The following is an 18828-nucleotide window of genomic DNA, read 5'->3' as shown; positions in this document are numbered from 1 at the left end:
CTCCTCCCTCTCTTTCCTCTCTATCCATCCCTCTGTCCCTCTCCTGTTGCCTCATCTCTCTCTCTGTCCCTCTTCTCCTCTCTCCATCCCTCTTTCTCTCTCTCTCTGTCCCTCTCCTCCTCTCTCGATCCCTCTTTCTCCCTCCATCTCCTGTTGTCTCATCTCTCTCTCTCTCCTCTCCACCCTCTCTTTCCCTCTTCATCCATCCATCCCTCTCTCCCTCTCCTGTCGCCTCATCTCTCTCTTCCCTCTCCTCCTTCCTCCTCTGCTTTCCTCTCCATCCCTCTCGCCTCTCCTCCTCTTTCCACTTTCCTCTCTATCCATCTCTCTCCCCATCTCCTGTTGCCTCATCTCTCTCTTCCCTCTCCTCCTCCTCCTCTTCCCTCTCCATCCCTCCCTCCCGCTGCGTGGCTGGTGCCGTTGCCGCGGTAACCCTCTCCATGACGCCGTCCCGCTCTCTCTCTCTCTCTCTCTCTCTCTCTCTCTCTCTCTCTCTCTCTCTCTCTCTCTCTCTCTCTCTCTCTCTATCCGACTCCTCCGCCGCTTAAACACAAAAGCGGCTCCCGGATTCATCAAAACACACAAACAAAGAGCTCAGACTGTGGCAACATGGCCGTCTTCACAACGCGCCTCTAGAAGCTTCTGACGCCGCCTCGTCACCGTGCGCCCGTAATTACACGGGGCCGCGCTCCACACACCCGTAATCAGCACTTGGCTCGCGCTCCGAACCTCTGCGCACGCCGGCGTTTGATAAGAGCGCGCTGCAACTAGTGTAACGCGCCGCTCATGGGGACGCCGTACAGTAGTTACGCTTTCGTTTTGAGTCACGTTCTAACTGAAGATGTTATTTTTTATAGTATTATTCATTAAAAAAATGTGCGTCGTGTTCACTCATACTTTTGTAATAATGAAGCCAAATTGATGATGAAATTTCTCCCTTCGATATTTGTTGAGATAATAAAATTGAGAGTGTTTTTCGGTTTTGTGTGATTTTGTTTCTGTGATTTAAAGTGCGACCCTAAACCAGGAAACTGAATCTAGGACTAAAACCAGGTCTAAACTAGGGGACTGAAACCAGGACTGAACCAGGACTAAACCAGGTCTAAACTAGGACTGAACCAGGACTAAACCAGGTCTAAACTAGGACTAAACCAGGACTAAACCAGGACTAAACCAGGACTAAACCAGGACTAAACTAGGTCTAAACCAGGACTGAACCAGGACTAAACCAGGACTAAACCAGGTCTAAACTAGGTCTAAACCCGGACTAAACCAGGACTAAACCAGGACTAAACCAGGTCTAAACTAGGACTGAACCATGGACTGAACCAGGACTAAACCAGGTCTAAACTAGGACTAAACCAGGACTAAAACCAGGTCTAAACTAGGTCTAAACCCAGGACTAAACCCAGGACTAAACCAGGACTAAACCAGAAAACCAGGACTAAACCAGGACTAAACAGGACTAAAACCAGGTCTAAACCAGGACTAACCAGGGAACAGGACTAAACCAGGACTAAACCAGGACTAAACCAGGACTAAACCAGGACTAAACCAGGACTGAACCAGGACTAAACCAGGTCTAAACCAGGACTAAACCAGGACTAAACTATCATTCATCAGTTTTTGTTTTTGTACCTATATTGCTGCACTCCAACTTAAAACACTTGTAATTCGATATATTGTGATGGTCCATGATATTATTGTGAGACTTTTGACGATACGATATCGCGATATTTTGGTTATTGTTACATCCCTACTAAACCATGCTGGAAATCTTACGTTCTATATCACACAAAATGGATTCTTATGAGCCTTAAGTCATGTTAGAATTAGGTTGACCAGATGAGCAGATTTTCAAAATAAAAAATTGTGACACCCTCGGTTTTTGATGGCTGATAATAATAAAATTGTGATTAAAGTGCGTCATTAAGGAAAATTGTTCTGCACTCTGCCCATTAATGACAAACATGTGAGTCAGTATAGTCACATTTTCTTTGTGTTCTGGTCATTTTTAAGTAGCTTTTCTGTATTTTACCCAAACAAATACAGTTTATGCCTCTCTTTACTGTTGGCAGGGATCAGACTGGTCAAAAATAGAGACATGTCTTGTATAAAACTGGAACAAATCACTGGTTTTGAATAAATCTTCTGGCACAGGAGACACAGGGCTCAAAACTGGGACTGTCCCCGTTAAATAGGGACGTCTGGTCACCCTAGTTGTTTTGTTTCATTCGCACATGTTTGAGTATTCCTTTATTATTAATCTGTCTACATCTCCAAAGCTCAAAATCCACCTTGTGATGTCATGAAGTGGTTGTTTTCAAGTTAACAGCTTCATTTTACCTTTTTTATTAGTAGAGACTGGCAATTCCAGGGCTGAAATTGTCCAAATAATTCATTCTAGTGAAGGTGTATGGAGTTTAAAAACACAGTGGAGCACTTCCTGTATTACCACATGACATCACAAGGTGGAACAGTGTGTTTTCTGTTTGAGAGAAGAACAAAACACAACTCAGTGACACAATGGAGGGACACAATAATTTGTAATAAGGAAAAAAAAACCTTTGAGATGCTAAATATACAAAATATTACTATTGTTAGTGGTACTACTACTACTACTACTACTACTACTACTATGACTATTAGTACCATTAGTCTACTACTGCTATACTGAATCATTTCTATTTGCTGTGTTGATTTAAGTATCTGGTGTCTGGTTACTTTCAGTTTCCTTTCTACTTTTTTCTACCTCTACTTTCAAGGTTTATTTATTTTCATTAAGTACTTTACATTGATCATTTTGAAATATATTTGTGTCTGTGTGTTCTATAATCACGTCTAATATGTAGTTCTGTTTGTGTCTTGTGTCCAGGAGCTGAAGAGTTAAAGATGATCAAACCAGAGCAGAGCAGAGGGAGGGCGGTGTGGCTCTGAGCATGCTCAGTGAGTGACTTCCTCCGTGTTTGAGAGGAGCGCTCCAGTGTCTCAGTCACTCTGAGCCGCTGAAGAGGAGGAACTGCTCTGTCTGGAACACCTGGATCTGCTCTTTAAAGGATTATTCAGACACATGTGGTTTTGTTTTTTCAGCACCGAGCCTGATGTTTGACCTCGTCTGCCTTCTGGGAAATAAAAGCCTTGGATTTTTTTCATGTCTTTGAATAATTTCACCTCTCTGTGTGAGCAGCCCACGCAGCAGAGGGGATTTCTGTAACTTTGAACTTGTGCAATCGTCTGCTCCGTTTGAGGCCGATCTGATAAAGGGTTTCTGTGAAGAGGAGGAAGAAGAGGAGGAGGAGGACGAGCTCTTAAATCTGCTGCGTTTCTGTCTGAGCCACAGGTTGTCTGTGTGTGTTTAGACAGTTTGTCTTTCTGTCACACATTAACTACACAGGGCCATAGACTCTATCATGGGCTCTGAGAAGGACTCGGACTCCCCCCACTCCTCTGTGAGCGGGGTCCCTAACCCCAAATGTAAACGTCAGGGCAGGATCTCCTTCCACAGCCTGTTCCACAGTAAACGCTCCCGGGGACGTGCTTCTAAAGGGGCCCCGGCGGCCCCTGTGTCCCAGCCTCACAGCCAGCCTCTGCTGCCCTCTGCTCTGCCCTCAGGCCTCACCTCTCCACAGGACCCCCCCTCTGTCGCTCCTCCCTCTGTCTCTCCCCCCTCAGGGCTCCAGGACCCTGCTGCGCCCCTGTCCTGTAGCCGGGCGTCCCTGTCGGAGCCCGGGCTGCTGGAGTGCCCCCTGTGCCTGGTGCGCCAGCCCCCGGAGCAGCTGCCCGAGCTGGTGGGCTGTAGTCACCGCTCGTGCCTGTGCTGTCTGCGTCAGTACCTGCGCATCGAGATCACAGAGAGCAGAGTCCAGCTGAGCTGCCCCGAGTGCTCCGAGCGCCTGGTCCCTCGACAGGTGGCAGACATCTTGGACGACCCCGTCCTTCTGGAGAAATATGAGGAGTTTCTGCTCAGGAGGTGTTTGGCCTCTGATCCCGACTGTCGCTGGTGCCCGGCTCCAGACTGTGGGTAAGTCAACTTCAAGAATGAAAGTAACACAGAGTTTAAAAGATCGTTATCATAATGTCATAACATTTAATACAAAATCACTGAGGGACTTTCCGTACACTTGTACAAAGGAATGTACATTTGTTTTATCCTTTCAGAATGATAAAGTTAGAACTGTTTACCATTATAAGTAAAACATGATAATTATAATTCTATCTTTTGAATGGTTATTGTCTAAAAATGGCCCCATACAACAGGAAGCTGAAGCCCATGAATATTCTGTCTGTTGACATTTGACATGGACACATCCTTCCTTTCTCAGAGCTCCCCCAATGACTCAGCTTCCTCCTCAGGTCAGAACAGGACAATGACTTTAACTATGCTGGTACTGAGATGATTAAGTTACGATGAACACAGCAATGAAGAAGTAAACAATAAAGACAATAACACCGCTTGATTCCAAGGAACCTGCTGTGTCCCAGCCAAAACAAATCATTGCTTGAATCATCTTATCTGTTTTACATTTACTGAAAGACAGGAATTTTTATTGCTCAAAAATCCCTGTCAGCATTTAACTTGGGAACACATGCACCTTTTTCCTACTTTAAAACCGCAGCACCAAGCCAAGAATACTTTAAAATGCCAATAATACACTATTTTTGTATGTGTTATAATGTTGTTTCCTCATAAAAAACAGACCTGGAGTTGTGTTTTGTTTCATTCACACATGTTTAACTCACAAACTTTGCACATTTAGGCTGAGGTAACAACATTAGAACATGACTTAAAGCTCACGAGAGTCAATTTTATGTAACATAGCACCTTTACCCACACCACTATTTAGTTCGAACACATCTTATTACGGTACTGAAACCAGGGTAAAGGCGGTGGGTGGACTTGCCAATAGCCCTGTAGCCTAATAGAGTTTTGATGTGGTCATTTCCCAGAAGCCTCTTGGGTTTCACAGAGATGAGATCGAGGTCTAGACCCGGTGACGTCACGCGGCTTGAACTTTATTACTGCTTGAGATGTGCCCTCTGTTTTTTGTTACGGCAATTATCTGATGGAAAGGCTGGGCAGATAAGATTATGAAAGCCTGATTATGCTGGCTCTGGTTTTTTGGCAAGACGTTACAGACTCTGCTGGCAGAACAGTGTTTTTGTAGTTAGGGTAAACAAAGAGGTAACTATGAACCGGATGATTTGTGTTCAGGTGACATAATATTTAAACTTGAAGTGGAAAGCATTGGACGATTTGCTGAAATAAGTGTTTTGACTTGTTTTTGTGGTTAAAGGGCCCAGATTAAACAAGTTTTTTATCGGTTTTATAACGTTGTTTCCGCGTCACAAACAGACCTGGAGCTGTGTTTTGGTTTTGTTTACACGCTTCACTGAAATATGAAAGCTCTCCAAATTGTGATGTCATGCAGTGGTACAGGAAGTGCTCCACTGTGTTTTTAAGATCCACACACCTTCACAAGAATCATTTGGATAATTTCAGAACTAGGGGTGTGCAAAAATGATTGAAATATCGATATATCGTATCGTTTAATGCAGGGGTCTCCAACCTGTAGTCGGTAAACTTCCAAGTCGCTCGCCAAGGGAATTCTGAATTACTCTTTGTCGTGAATAAGTAAAATTTTATCAGTTAAATGCCTTTTACCATTGCACATGTATTATTTTTATTCCTAACTTTGTACACTAATAAATGGACAAGGTTTATGTTTTATAAGCTTCCTCATTTTCACTACCACATTTAAGGCTCGCCGTGGCTCTTAAATATACATTTCTAGTGATCGCTAAAACTAGCAGCTCTCTGGCATTTTTGTTTTGTAAAGGTTGGAGACCCCTGGCTTAATGTGATGATACAGTATCGATATATCGCCAAGAGTATATTTTGGTATTTTTTAGTAAATTATTTTGTTACAGCGCTACAGTTTTGTCGCTTGTTTAGAGGAAGGAAACTCGTTTATGCAATACATTTGACATTTTCACTGTTATGATGATTACAAAGACAAAGAGTAACAAAAACTTTTAGTATCACAGCCACGATTTAGTCGTTATTTTTTTATTAATTGATTAACCGTATTGAATCGATACCAAAATATATCGTATTGAATCGTATAAAATTGTAAGCTCACTGTATCGAGGTATGTATCGTATCGGCAACTTCTGAATGATACCCAGCCTTATTCAGAACTGGGATTACCAAAATTTTGTATACAAAAGGAAAAAGGAGCTGTTAACTTGAAAACTTTGTGACATCAGAAGTTGGAACAGAGTATTTTCTAGACACACGAATAATGAAGGATTACTCAAACATGTGTGAATGAAACAAAACACAACACCAGGTCTGTTTTTGATGTATACTGTAATTTAAAATGTCCAAATTATAACCTAATGATCCACAGGTATCATAGATTATAATTATATAGCAAACACAAGCACAATATGTCTTCTTTAATATACTGTAGCTTAAAACCATGTATAAATATTTCATATATTGAGTATTTTCTATAATTTCTTTCAAAACATGTGATACATTTCCTATGAAAATTATGACATTATACTGAATATTGTGAATGAAACTTGAAACATGAAACACTTCCTTATTTATCAGAAATTTGCATTTATCAGAAATACTTCCTCTGTACATTTTTTTTTTCAGAAGTTTAACCACTTGAATCTTAATTATCATCCACAATCTTCCTCTTTTGCCCACTGCAGTTCCTCACTTGAGAAATTTACTTAGTTCTGTGTCTGTGTTGTAAAAATGAAAGTAAAACGTTTTTGGTAATGACATTTTGAACATTTTCTTTCCATTCTAAGATTTTTTTTTTTGATAATTTACTGGCAAAAGTGTGCGTAGTAACTTGTGAGTACATTTGAAAATACATTTTGCCAAAACTTATGCCAATTTTAGACAATTTATAACTTTTATTTACCTCAAAGCTCCATATTTTATTAGCACCATGATCCACTTTCCCCTATACATTTGTTCTTATTGCGGGTAGAGAAAGTATACGGGTTTGCGGTCGGAGCCGGGGCATTCGTATACATTTATATATTTAGAAATCGTGTACAGTTATTGGAACAGATGAGAGGTGTCAAAAAGCAGAGGAGTGAGGACTGTGTGTTTCTCTGTGGTCGTAGTGGGACGATTCGAGACAGAAAGTAGTTCTATAGTTCAGATGTGGCTTTGGTTTTGAGTGTCGGGGAAAGTCAAGCGAGCATCGTCTAGTTTCACTTTTCAAACAGGCTGCTCGACCCCACACACAAACGCTCCTTCGATCTGCTTTATTCCGCCCACGTTTTATAAATTGTATTGATACTTTGCGGCGACGTTACGCTGGGGGGATCATAATAATACACTGGTAACACAAAGACAAGGACAGGACAGACAGTAATGAGGAAACTGTGAGGAAAAGGTGTGTTTTGAGCAGTTTTTTTGAAGTTGTTTAGCAAATACTGCATGGATGTCTATGGCAGAATGTTCAGCAGTTACCACGGTGACACGGCGCACACATTAAGCGAGCACGGCCTGATACATTTTTATTTTAGAGAGCCTGAAACTCAAGAAAAAACACACAAAAAAAGGATTCAAACAACATGTCCAAATTCAAATCCACTTTATTTATACAGCACATTTTACAAGCAGTTTCCAAAGTGCCGCACAGAGATCGTAAAATGAACATAACAGAAAAGTAAATTGCTAAAATTTGGTCATGCCAGGCCTAAAACAATAAAACCAGTCAAATCAAATAAAAGCAAAACCATAAAAATCATAAAATAGCAGTAAAAAAATAAAGGACCACACAACTCACGCTGTGTTAAAAGCCTAATAAGAATAAAAGTGGATCTTAAAGAGATTTATTCAAGAGCCTTTTCAACAAAAAAGTGAGAGTGACTAACTTAGGGTGACCAGAATTTCAAAATAAAAAACTGGGACATCCCTATTTTTGGTGATTTGGTAATACAATTGTGAAAGTGCGTAATTAAGGAAGATGTTTCCGCCGAGACCGTTTATGACGAACATGTGAGTCAGTATAGTCACATTTTCTTTGTGGTTTTTTTTTTGTCGTTTTTAAGCTGATTTTCTCTATTTTACCTAAACAGATGACAGTTTATGCCTCTCTTTACTGTCGGCAGGGATTAAATTGGTCAGAAATATTCATACCTGGGACATTTTTTTGTATAAGACTGGGACAAATCAATGGTTTTGGATAAATCTGTTGGGACAGGGAAGCCTGATTCATCAGAGGGTTTCAATTCGTGGAAACCGTCTGACCTCACAGCATTAGGATTCATTCGCTCAATGGTTGGCAGGTACTTTTTTTATTTAACTAATCGCTGCTATTTGGTCATGACGTATGTAATGTGCCACTAACGGGGATAACTGGTATATCAAGCTTTTCCCAAATCCCGTAGGAAGAAGGGCAATAACATCTTTCCCCTTGATAAAATTTACCAAACATTCTCCTTGTTCTGGCTTTAAATCCTCAATCTCGGAATTTGTTGCCAACACAGAATGTATGTCTCTTCGCTGATTGGCTGGTGCCCGAACTCACACTTCTGGGGTTTTTGAGAACCGTCTCATGTATTCCGATTCCTGACCTAGTCGCTGGAGAGAAATTAAATTATGCGGAGACATTAGGTGGCACCAGCCTGGCTAAGGACACAGGGCACAGGGCTCAAAACTGGGACTGTCCCGAGTAAATAGAGACGTCTGGTCACTCTAGACTAACTGAAAAACTGCTAAATCTGCTCACCTGTTGTAGTTCCAGCTAAATAATTACTTTATGGTCAAATAGTGTTGAAACAAAGTTCAGATTAAAGTCAAACTTGAGTAACAAAGCTTCAGATGGAGCAGAGCCTACAGTTAGCTCTACTCCTCCAGGGAATATTGACAACATCAGGAGCAACGTGTGATTAAAACAGAACATTTTACACAAATTGACCTATGTTCACGTGCACCGACAAGTTAACAAATCTCTGAATGGTTTGACAATCATGTATTTGCTGTTGACTTTGGCAGCTCTATGTAAAATCATACAGGAGGAGTGATAATGGCGTCGCCCGTGGCAACTTCCGTAACAAGGTCAATACAGCCACAGACTCCACACCGCAAGATGAACACGAGAGATGAGAGATAGACATGTTTTTCTTTACCTTTCTTTTTTTTTTTTTTTTTGTACAGAATCTAAACTGAAAATGTGTTGGGCGATAAACTAAGTGTTGATGTCCACACTACTATTGATACTTTGCAGCTGTTTGATGACTCTGTTAGACTTAATCTGAGCATTCTTTCATCACAATCTGACCATGAAGAATTGATTTTATGGTGTTAGACAAGCCTTAACTTTAGCCAACAGCTGTCCAGTTAGTCACTTTCACATTTTTTTCTCAGTCCTGTCCTAAACAGGACTGTGATCTCGTATTGATCAAGGACTCTTGAAAATGTGTTGTTTAAATCCATTTTGTAGCCTGTTTTTTCTTGAGTTTTCACATTATTATTATTATTTTTTTTTTTGGACAGTGTTTGCTAATGTGCGTGGTAACTGCTGAACATTCCACCATAGAGATAAATGTAAAGCACACCCAGCGATACGTCAATGCAAAGTATCAACTGGGTGTTTTTAGATTGTAGAATACAATGTTGTCAGATTTCCTTTTGGATTAAATTGTAGTTTGTCATGAAATTTCCAAAAAGTAAATTCACAAATGTTAAACCTGATAATTTCTATTTGTCACCAGAGTCTAGACCCGTTAATTTGGACCATTACAACAAAAAACTACATTTTTTACAAGATTCTTTTTAGTAAACAGGACCGGTGACAAAGGGCAGCCCTGGCGGAGTCCAACATGCACCGGGAACTGGTCTGATTTTTTTCATTTTAGTGCTCACTTTACTCATCTGTATTAAACATTATTGACCTATATCAGGGGTGGATAAACTTTTTTGACTCATGGACCACAAAGGTTTCTAAAATTTGACGGAAGGGCCAGACCAGGAGCAGACGGATGAAGATTTTTGGTGATCCACCTCATAAAAGATCCCATAACTGAAAATCATTACAAAGCATCACAACAAAACATCTGTCTTTCAAGTCCCATGGTATTTAATATTTATTGAAATGACTTGTAAAACACTGAAAATTATTATTATTTTTATTACTATTACTCAAGTTTGGCTGGCCGGATTAAAAAGATTAAAGCATATATGATCCTCGGCCGTAGTTTGCCCACCCCTGACCTATACGATGTCGTAATGTAATCTGAAACTCGGCAATTCAGTAGCTTTATTTATTATACTCTTATTACAATTTTCAGTATCTAATTTATCCCACTGTGCTTGTGACAAAGAGGGTCTTTATTTACGTTTAATTTCATTTTACATGTGTTTCCATCATCGACTAAACAGCTAAATATGACTGTCCTGGGTTTGTTTTATTTCGTCTTTGTTTAGTTTAGTTAATCACTTCACACGAGTTACTTTAGATATATTTTATTTTGGTTATATCTATTCATTTTGTTACATAAAACTTACCACCTTAATGTTTCTCCACATGGTCTGGAGACAAAAGAGGGGGTGTGATCTTGGTCAGCCATATTTGTAGTCTCTTGGGGAGGGTTTTGGCTCAGACCATGTGGAGGGAAGACTCTCTTTCAGTTCTTTTGTTTTATGGATTTTGTTATTTCTGAGTTTCTGGTTTATTTTGAGCACTGGTATTTAAAGGGGAAGTTGATAGAAGAGCGATGTTTGGAGGCGCTGACCCGGTGGGAGGTACTTCCTGTCTGGGAACTATAAATTGGGAGCAGTTCAGCCAGTCGGGGGTTCACCATCAGTGCAGCCGTGTGCATGTGGGTGTTTTTCCTTTGTTTTGTTAATTTCTGTTGATTTTGCCTTTATTTAAGCATAGTTACTTTTTTGTAAATATGTTTTTTTTATTCATTCAGCAGACACAAGCTCAAAATATGTCTTCTTTAACGGTTTTTTGTTAAAGACAGCATAAAAAAAGCCTTAAATTTAACTTGTATTTTGCAGAGTTGTGGTTTAATTACCTCAATTTCAAGCAGTAGTGAGCCCTCAAACTGTGAGACATGCTGCGTGTGATGTAACGTGATAAGGTGCCGTCACTGATAAAGGCCAGGGCAGTTAAGTGATAGGGATGAACTACTTTTTGCATCAGCGGGGCTTTTCATAGGAGTCCAATGACCTACTTCCAGACACCTACGTACAAAATGCCTAAAACTGACTCATCTCTTATCTATAGTGGGCTAAACACACAACAAACTCATGGAAATACCCCAAAGCCTTAACCCTGTGAATGTAAATGACAGATTTCAGATTTCAGAGTTTGTTAATGTGGTGTGAATGTCTCCATTACATGTGTGAAAGTGCTATGTGACGGAAAGTTATACAAGGTGCCCTAGTTTCTGTTTATCAGTTTCTCAACACAACATGGTGCAAATAAACAAAAATGGAACAGGTTTGAAGGATCTAAAAGCAGCTGAACCATTGTAAATGTTTCAGATCAGGTAGGAACATTTGGATCATATTGTACAAGGCTATCACACTTTTTCTTTGACTCCATTGTCCTGGATCCAAACTAATTTTTATTTTTATTTTTTTACTTTTAGGTGACTGTTTTTGTAACCGTAGGCGTTTTTGTTGTTTAGACTTTTTTGATTCACTCAGAAATAGCTGTCAGGAGCAGTGTGTGACCTCTTTCAGCATATGGGGCTTTTCTTGGTTAGATCTTGGTTTAGATCTTGGTTAGGAGGATTAGTTTAGAGTACATGTTTCCAGAGAGCAGACAGAACAGACTAAATGCTATGTATGCACTGTGTAATTTTTCTGATGTTGGGTCCACCACCTGCTAGTTTCCATGGAGATGTTATTGCTTCACTTGAAATGTTCCATAATAAGCCTTCAAATCTTGCTCCAATTCAAAGCAGGTATTTTTATAGGGAAAAACAAGCATTCTTATTCTAGTCTCCACTGATCTGACCTGTAACATGGCTTGGTTGCCAGAGAGATAGATGCGTTTAAGGCCATACTGTGGAATATTTCAAAGAAAATCATATATATAACAAATAGGGGTGTGAAAAAATATCGAAATATAAATATATCGTATTGTTTAATGTGATGATATAGTGTCAATATCATCGGCTGCTCTATTGATATATTGCCAAGAATATTTTTTTGGTATATTTTACTAAATTATTTTGTTACAAAGCTACAGTTTTGTTGTTTTTTAGTGGAAGGAAACTCGTTTATGCAACACATTTGACATTTTCACTGTTTTTATGATTTAAATGTTTGTGTTTCATATGACCTTTGCTTAAGACGTGGTTTAACAAAGACTTTTAGTATCACAGCCATGATTTAGCCTTTATTTTTTATTGAACTATATTGAAATGATTTGAAATATATCGTATCGAATCGAACATGCACTGTATCGAGACGTATCATATCGGCAACTTCTTAATGATAACCAGCCCTAATAACATAGTATAGTTGGTGTTAGTATAATTAGTATAGTAAGACATAGTTGCTGTACCCGACATCACAAGTTACATAGTGCACCTTTAATGATAAATCAGTGTATATTTTAAAACTATTGATACTTCGCAGCTGATATCATCACCATTCCCTGGGGATGTGAGGCTAACTGTAGGCACTGCTCTGTCTGAATCTCTGTTACTTGATGTAAGCCTGCCACGGCCCGGGTCTCCTCTCTCTGTCCAGGTGTCCTCTTCTCTCTCGGCTGTCCTGCCTGCCCTCTCAAGGCGTTAAAACGGTGCTGTTGTCATGTCCCTCTTTCTTTGTTGCTGTCTCTCGAGCCGGGGCCGTAACAAAGCCCAATTTTTAGTCGACAGAGCGTCTGCATCGACAGACATGTACCTCCTCTGTGATACATGTCCGGTACTCCGCTTTCCCGCTTCATTTTATAAACACGAACACCAGTTTTAAATCCTGCCCTCCTAGTGTTGTGGCGGTGAATGACTTTGCGGTGCATAGACCTGGGCGCAGATCCATCAGTCAAAAACGATGGCAACAAGGCGATGCGTTGAGTCGACGCAGAACTATAATTCAGCCTCTAGACTTTAATCAGTGCTTTATTTGACCATAAAGAGCTGACATTTTTGTTGAAAATCAAACTCCTAAACAGGATCATCACCTTGTATTGATCACAGACTCCTGAAACTGTGTTGTTTAAATCCATTTTGCATTTTTTCTTGCGTTTTCAGGCAATCTTAAACCTTTTCTGTCAGTGTTTGCTAATGTGGGCATTGTGTCGCCATGGTAACTGCTGACCACCCCACCTTAGATATGCATGTACAACACCCTCAACCTGATGTCACTGCAAAATATCAGTATAACAATGAGTAATTTGTCACAGCGTTGAAGAAACGGTCACCCAGATGTTTGTTTTGGGAATGTGCACACACTCAAATCTTTTGGAACGACATTTTTTTTTGTGAATAGAAAGCTTGACACAAACCTACAATTTAATATAAAACATGTTCTTTTTGGTTTCTTTGAGAAAGATATTCCTGCCAAAAGAATAGATGTGTTGAAATTAATCCTAATCCTATCAAAGTTTCATATCCATTGCTGTAAATGTTCTAGTCAGAAACCCAAATTTGTTGTGTTTCAGTCCCTAAATTCTCTAAATTATTGCACAAATCCCAAAGCCTTGAAGACAAAAGAACTTTGTAATGAAATGTGAATGTATTTATTTACTTTTCTACATTTGCAAAAAAAAAAAAAGAAAAGTAAATTGACTAATATGTTATGTATTTTCTTTTAAACTACCCAATAAAATACAAGCGCTATAGGCCTCTGCTCCTTTACTCCTGATCAAGAGGGATTATATGTGCCCTGACCAAACTCTATGTTATTGCGAGATAGGGCCACTGTTTGTTCTTGTACAAATAAACTACTTTTGTTGACCCAGACTTCCTATCGACCCTTGAAATTCAACCCCTGCTTCTTTCACCGAACACACAAATCCTGGCTCATCTGACGCTCGGCACAAACCCCCCCCCCAAATCTCACGGCTCAGATCTCGGACACGTATGAGGTCATCTCCCTCAGTTTCCACGGCGACCGGGGGAGCGTTGCCAGGGGTAACTGGAGTGGCGACTTCATTAGCCAGATCGATACGAGCTCGCTGGACTCCGGACTTTAAGGCTTTTGTTGCGGGTGATGAGGACCTGCCCGTGTGCCTGCTGTCTGATGCAAATAAATGTGTTTCCTAGGCAACAGGAACGTAATTAAAATGTCTAATCAGCTGTCATTATGGTCGTAGGTATTTCTAATTTGCAGATTTGGTGCATTGGTGCCAGTGCCAGGAGCATTTATCAAAAACAAACTTACCTTATTTGGAGCTCATTTAGTTAATGAATGAATCCGGTTTGATAGCGTCTCCTGCGGGGTGTTGTTTAAAGCTGCACTATGTAACTTTTCTGGTTAAGGGTATACCACCTGCTTGTCTCTATGGTGATATTATTGCTTTGCCTGAAATGCTTCATAATATCGCATCTTCTCGTATTTTTTCAGTTGGTTTTGTGGCTTAAGACTTACGTTGAATAAGATGCTTTTTTACTTTGAGTGAGCTCGCCTTTCCACAGATCTGGCTTGTAACTTAGCCTGATACTCCTGCCAGAAAAGTTACGTAATGCATCTTTAATTCTCAAGCAGTTTGAAACATTAAAAACAAATCTACATTCTTTGTTTTCATGCATTTGTCAAGTTTATCTGGCCTCTCCATAGATTTCAGAATTACAAAAAAGGACGGTTGCCATAGTGATTAACAATTAAAACAAAATATTACTTTTGCATGGGAAGAAGTCCTCAAAATGTATATAGCTGAAATCAATGAATAGGCTACAATAATACAGAAAGCAAAACAGTAAGCAATAGAAAATGGGATCAGAGTGGGGAGAGACATTCAGCAAATTGCCAAAGTCAAGAACCAAGTTAAATATTAACATTTTTAATTTAAATTCACTTTTGTCCCAAATTTCTGTATTGCCGTGATGACTAAATTTACTAAATAAAAGGTGAAAAGAGCTGTTAACTTGAAAACTACTTCATGACGTCACACATTTTAACAGAGCATTTTGAGGCCAGACTAATAAAAAAGAATTACTCAAACATGTGAATGAAACAAAACTCAACTCCAAGTCTGTTTTAGATGAATATTGTGATTTAAAATGTCCAAATTATGACCTAATGATCTATATATATCTTATTTGTAGGTCATAACCATATAAAAATGTTTCAAAATGTGAGTATTTTCTATAATTTCTTTCAAAAACAGTGACCATACAGTAATACAGGCCCCTTTCCTCCAAAAGTTATGACATTATACTGAATATTGTGAATGAAACTTAAAACGTAAAACACTTCCTTGTACCAAGAATTCATCAGAAATTTACAAAATGCTTTTTCTGTAAATTCTTTTAGAAGTTTAACCACTTGAATCTTAATTATCATCCACAGTCTTCCTCTTTTGGCCACTGCAGTTCCTCACTTGAGAAATGTACTTCTGTTCTGTACTGTAAAAATGAAAGTGAAACGTTTTAGACAGAGCGGTAAGCAACAGAAAATGGGAACAGAGTGGGGGCATTGCGTGTGTCATTCGTTCTTTCGTTTTTCAAAATAAAACCAAAAATAAGAAAAAGAAAAAAAAAAAGAAAAAACTATTTTCTATTTTACTTGTCTCCAAAACCAACAGGAAAAAACAGATAATGATTCGTTTTTCAGTTTTTGATTTTTTTTTTGTTTAAATGAATAATGGAAAAAATGGATAACGACCGTTTCCATTTTCCCTGACTTAAACTGCGATGTTGGACTGAACCAGGTCTGAACCACGTCCGGGACCAGACTAGAACCAGATTGGGACTGAGACCGGGAACAGAACCAGGACTGAGACCGGGACCAGACCAGGACCAGGAACAGGACTGAGACTGGGACTGAGGCCAGGACCAGACCGTGATTGAGACCGGGACTGTGAGACCGGGACTGAGACAGGGGCCAGACGGAGACCAGACCAAGACTGAGACTGGGGCCAGACCAGGACTGAGATCGGGACTGTGAGACCGGGACTGAGACGGGGGCCAGACCGCGACCAGACCGGGACTGACAACGGGACCAGACCAGGACCAGACTGGGAGTGAAAATGGTTTAGTCCTGGTTTAGTCCTGGTTTAGCCCTGGTTTAGTCCTGGTTTAGTCCTGGTTTAGTCCTGATTCAGTCCTGGTTCAGTCCATATGCGGCGCAAAAGTCCGGCATCGCAGTTTAAGTCACGGAAACAGGAAACGTTTTTTCCATTTTTCATTTAAACACAAAATCGAAAAGTGAAAACCTGAATCATTATCCATTTTTTCATTTTGGTTTTGGAGACAAATAATGAAGAAAACAGTTGTTTTTTTCATTTTCTTATTTTTGGTTTTATATTGAAAAACAAATGAACGAATGATACACGAATTGAGAGACATTCAGCAAATTGCCAAAGTCAGGAACCAAGTTAAATCTACCTATGATGTTATTTTGTGTTAATACGACTTTACATTACTGTTTCTGTCTCTATAGAAGCTGTATTATAAAAGCGATGGTGCTTTTTCTCAGACAGGTCACGTGTGGTGAGTGTTCTGTTGGAGCTGAAGAGCCTCGTGTTGTTCTTCAAGAGTCTGTTCGTCTCCACTTCACCACGTCTCATTTCCACGTAGTCTTTTTTACCTGAATATTTTGACCTCTCTGTTCTGTTCTGTTTGTAGTCTGATATGTGCTGTTGCTTAAGTCAGGTGTACACTGCAATTTTTAGACTTTTTTGAGCAGATTTTTCATTTGTGCGTCTGTTTATGGGATTGGGCCAAGTTTTGGCTTAGTCGTGTCATGCTTTGTGTGGTGCACTGCAAAAAACAAAATCTAGCCAAGTTAAGATGACTTGAATTAAGAAAGTTTTATCATGATTTGAGTAAATTTCACTTGACAAGTAAAATTATTTTAGCCTGATTCATCAGCCGGTTTCACTTTGTAGAAACCGTCTGACCTCACAGCATTAGGATTCACTCGACAGTAGGCAGGTACTTTTTTTTTCATTTAACCAATCGCTGCTATTTGGTGGTGATGTATTTCATGCGCAGCTAACGTTTTTCCTCTTGATAAAATTCAGCAAACATTCCCTTTATTCCGGCTTTGAATCGGGAATCGTTGCCAACACAGCTCTTCGCTGATTGGCTGGTGCTCTCATTTCTGTTTTTTTTGCAAACCGATTTGAGTATTCCGATTTCTTGACCTAGTCGCTGGAGAGAAATGAAATTGAGCGGAGGCACTAGGTGGCACCAGCCTGGCTAAAATGATCTGCCATTGGAATAAGACTTTTTGTACTTAAAATCTGAAAACACATCTTGCTGCACTTAAAATATGAAAAACAACATTTTTTTTGCACTTAAAAAAGGAACAAAATCGAATGTTGCTTGAATTAAGAAAAATACACTTATTCCATTGGTAGATAATTTAACTTGTCAGGTTGAATCTACTCAAATAAAGTCAAATGTTCTTAATTTCAATTTACCTCGACATTGTTTTTTTTCCAGTGTATACATGGGGTAATGAGAACCGATCAATACCTCACAACCAGCTCTCGATCGGCAATCGTAGGTCGCAAGAATATCAAACCTTTTTAAAATCCAGTCGCCTTTCGTGAGAGTTTTGCTCTGTTGAAGTCGTTCGTAGAGTGTGAGGACATGAATCGTGAGCTGTGAACTTTTAAGCCCTGTGATTTGATCGAACAATTTGAGCTGGAGCTGAGTGAAGCGATCGAAATTATCGCAGTGTATTGATACTTTGCTTTACTTCTCTGCATGTATTTGTATGGTGGGATGTTCAGCAGTTACCATGGCGACACAAGGCACGCGGTAGCCAACATTTTTATCAGTGATTGTCTGAAAACTCCAGAAAAAACACAACATGGATTTAAACAGCACATTTTCAGGAGTCTGTGTTCATAAGAGTGGTCACGGTTGTTTGATTTTCAACAAAAACGCTTTGTGTTAAAACGAAGATCAGATTAAAGTCTCAATGAGTAACGGAGCTTCAGACAGAGCGGTGCCTCAGTTTGCATCACCGCAGCTACAAAGCATCATTGTAATTTTCTGGAGGCGGCATGTCACCTGCATGATTCCATGGAAGTAGAAAGTTACGCAATACTGGCACCAGATCGGATATCGGGCCCAAGATAATGATTCATGTCCCATTTTGGTCTTTAAATTGGTAATAAGACGATTTGCTTACCAATGTTGGCCCAAAACGCCTTCTATTATTGAACTTGTACTTTTATTTTTACTTAATATCGGATAAATGTATCGGATATTGACAGATGCTTAAAGCCAAAGTATCGATATCGGTGTCAGAACATAAAAAGCTGGACCGTGCGCCAATCCGTGTATCATTTGTTCATTCGTTTTTCAAAATAAAACCAAAAATAATAAAACGACAAAACAACTGTTTTCTTCATTATTTGTCTCCAAAACCAAAACTGAAAAAACAGATTATGATTAGTTTTTTCAGTTTTCGATTTTGTGTTTAAATGAATAATGGAAAAAACAGATAACGGCCGTTTCCCTTTTCCGTGACTTAAACTGCAATGCCGGACGTTTGCGTCGGAAACAGGAAACGGCCATGATCCATTTTTTTCCATTATCCATTTAAACACAAAATCAGAAACTGAAAAAACAAATTGTTATCTGTGTTTTCATTTTGGTTTTGGAGACAAATAATGAAGAAAATACTTTTTTCGTTTCCTTATTTTT

General features: G+C 39.5%; 1 protein-coding gene across 1 annotated transcript in view; it reads left to right on the top strand.

Annotated features, from left to right (window-relative positions):
• The first annotated feature begins 2925 nt into the window (after positions 1-2925).
• rnf19b (ring finger protein 19B) overlaps positions 2926-18828 on the top strand; it is a 34751-nt gene continuing 18848 nt past the window's right edge. The window contains exon 1 of the mRNA XM_020938004.2: positions 2926-4021. Coding sequence (XP_020793663.1) covers positions 3411-4021 — 611 coding nt within the window. The 5' untranslated portion in view covers positions 2926-3410. The remainder of the gene's footprint in view (positions 4022-18828) is intronic.

This window comes from Boleophthalmus pectinirostris, unplaced genomic scaffold (assembly GCF_026225935.1).
Source record: "Boleophthalmus pectinirostris isolate CB_2022bp ecotype Guang Dong unplaced genomic scaffold, ASM2622593v1 HiC_scaffold_21, whole genome shotgun sequence".
Taxonomy (NCBI): domain Eukaryota; kingdom Metazoa; phylum Chordata; class Actinopteri; order Gobiiformes; family Gobiidae; genus Boleophthalmus; species Boleophthalmus pectinirostris.
Note: the sequence above shows the minus strand (reverse complement) of the source record. Positions and strands in the feature narration are given on the sequence as shown.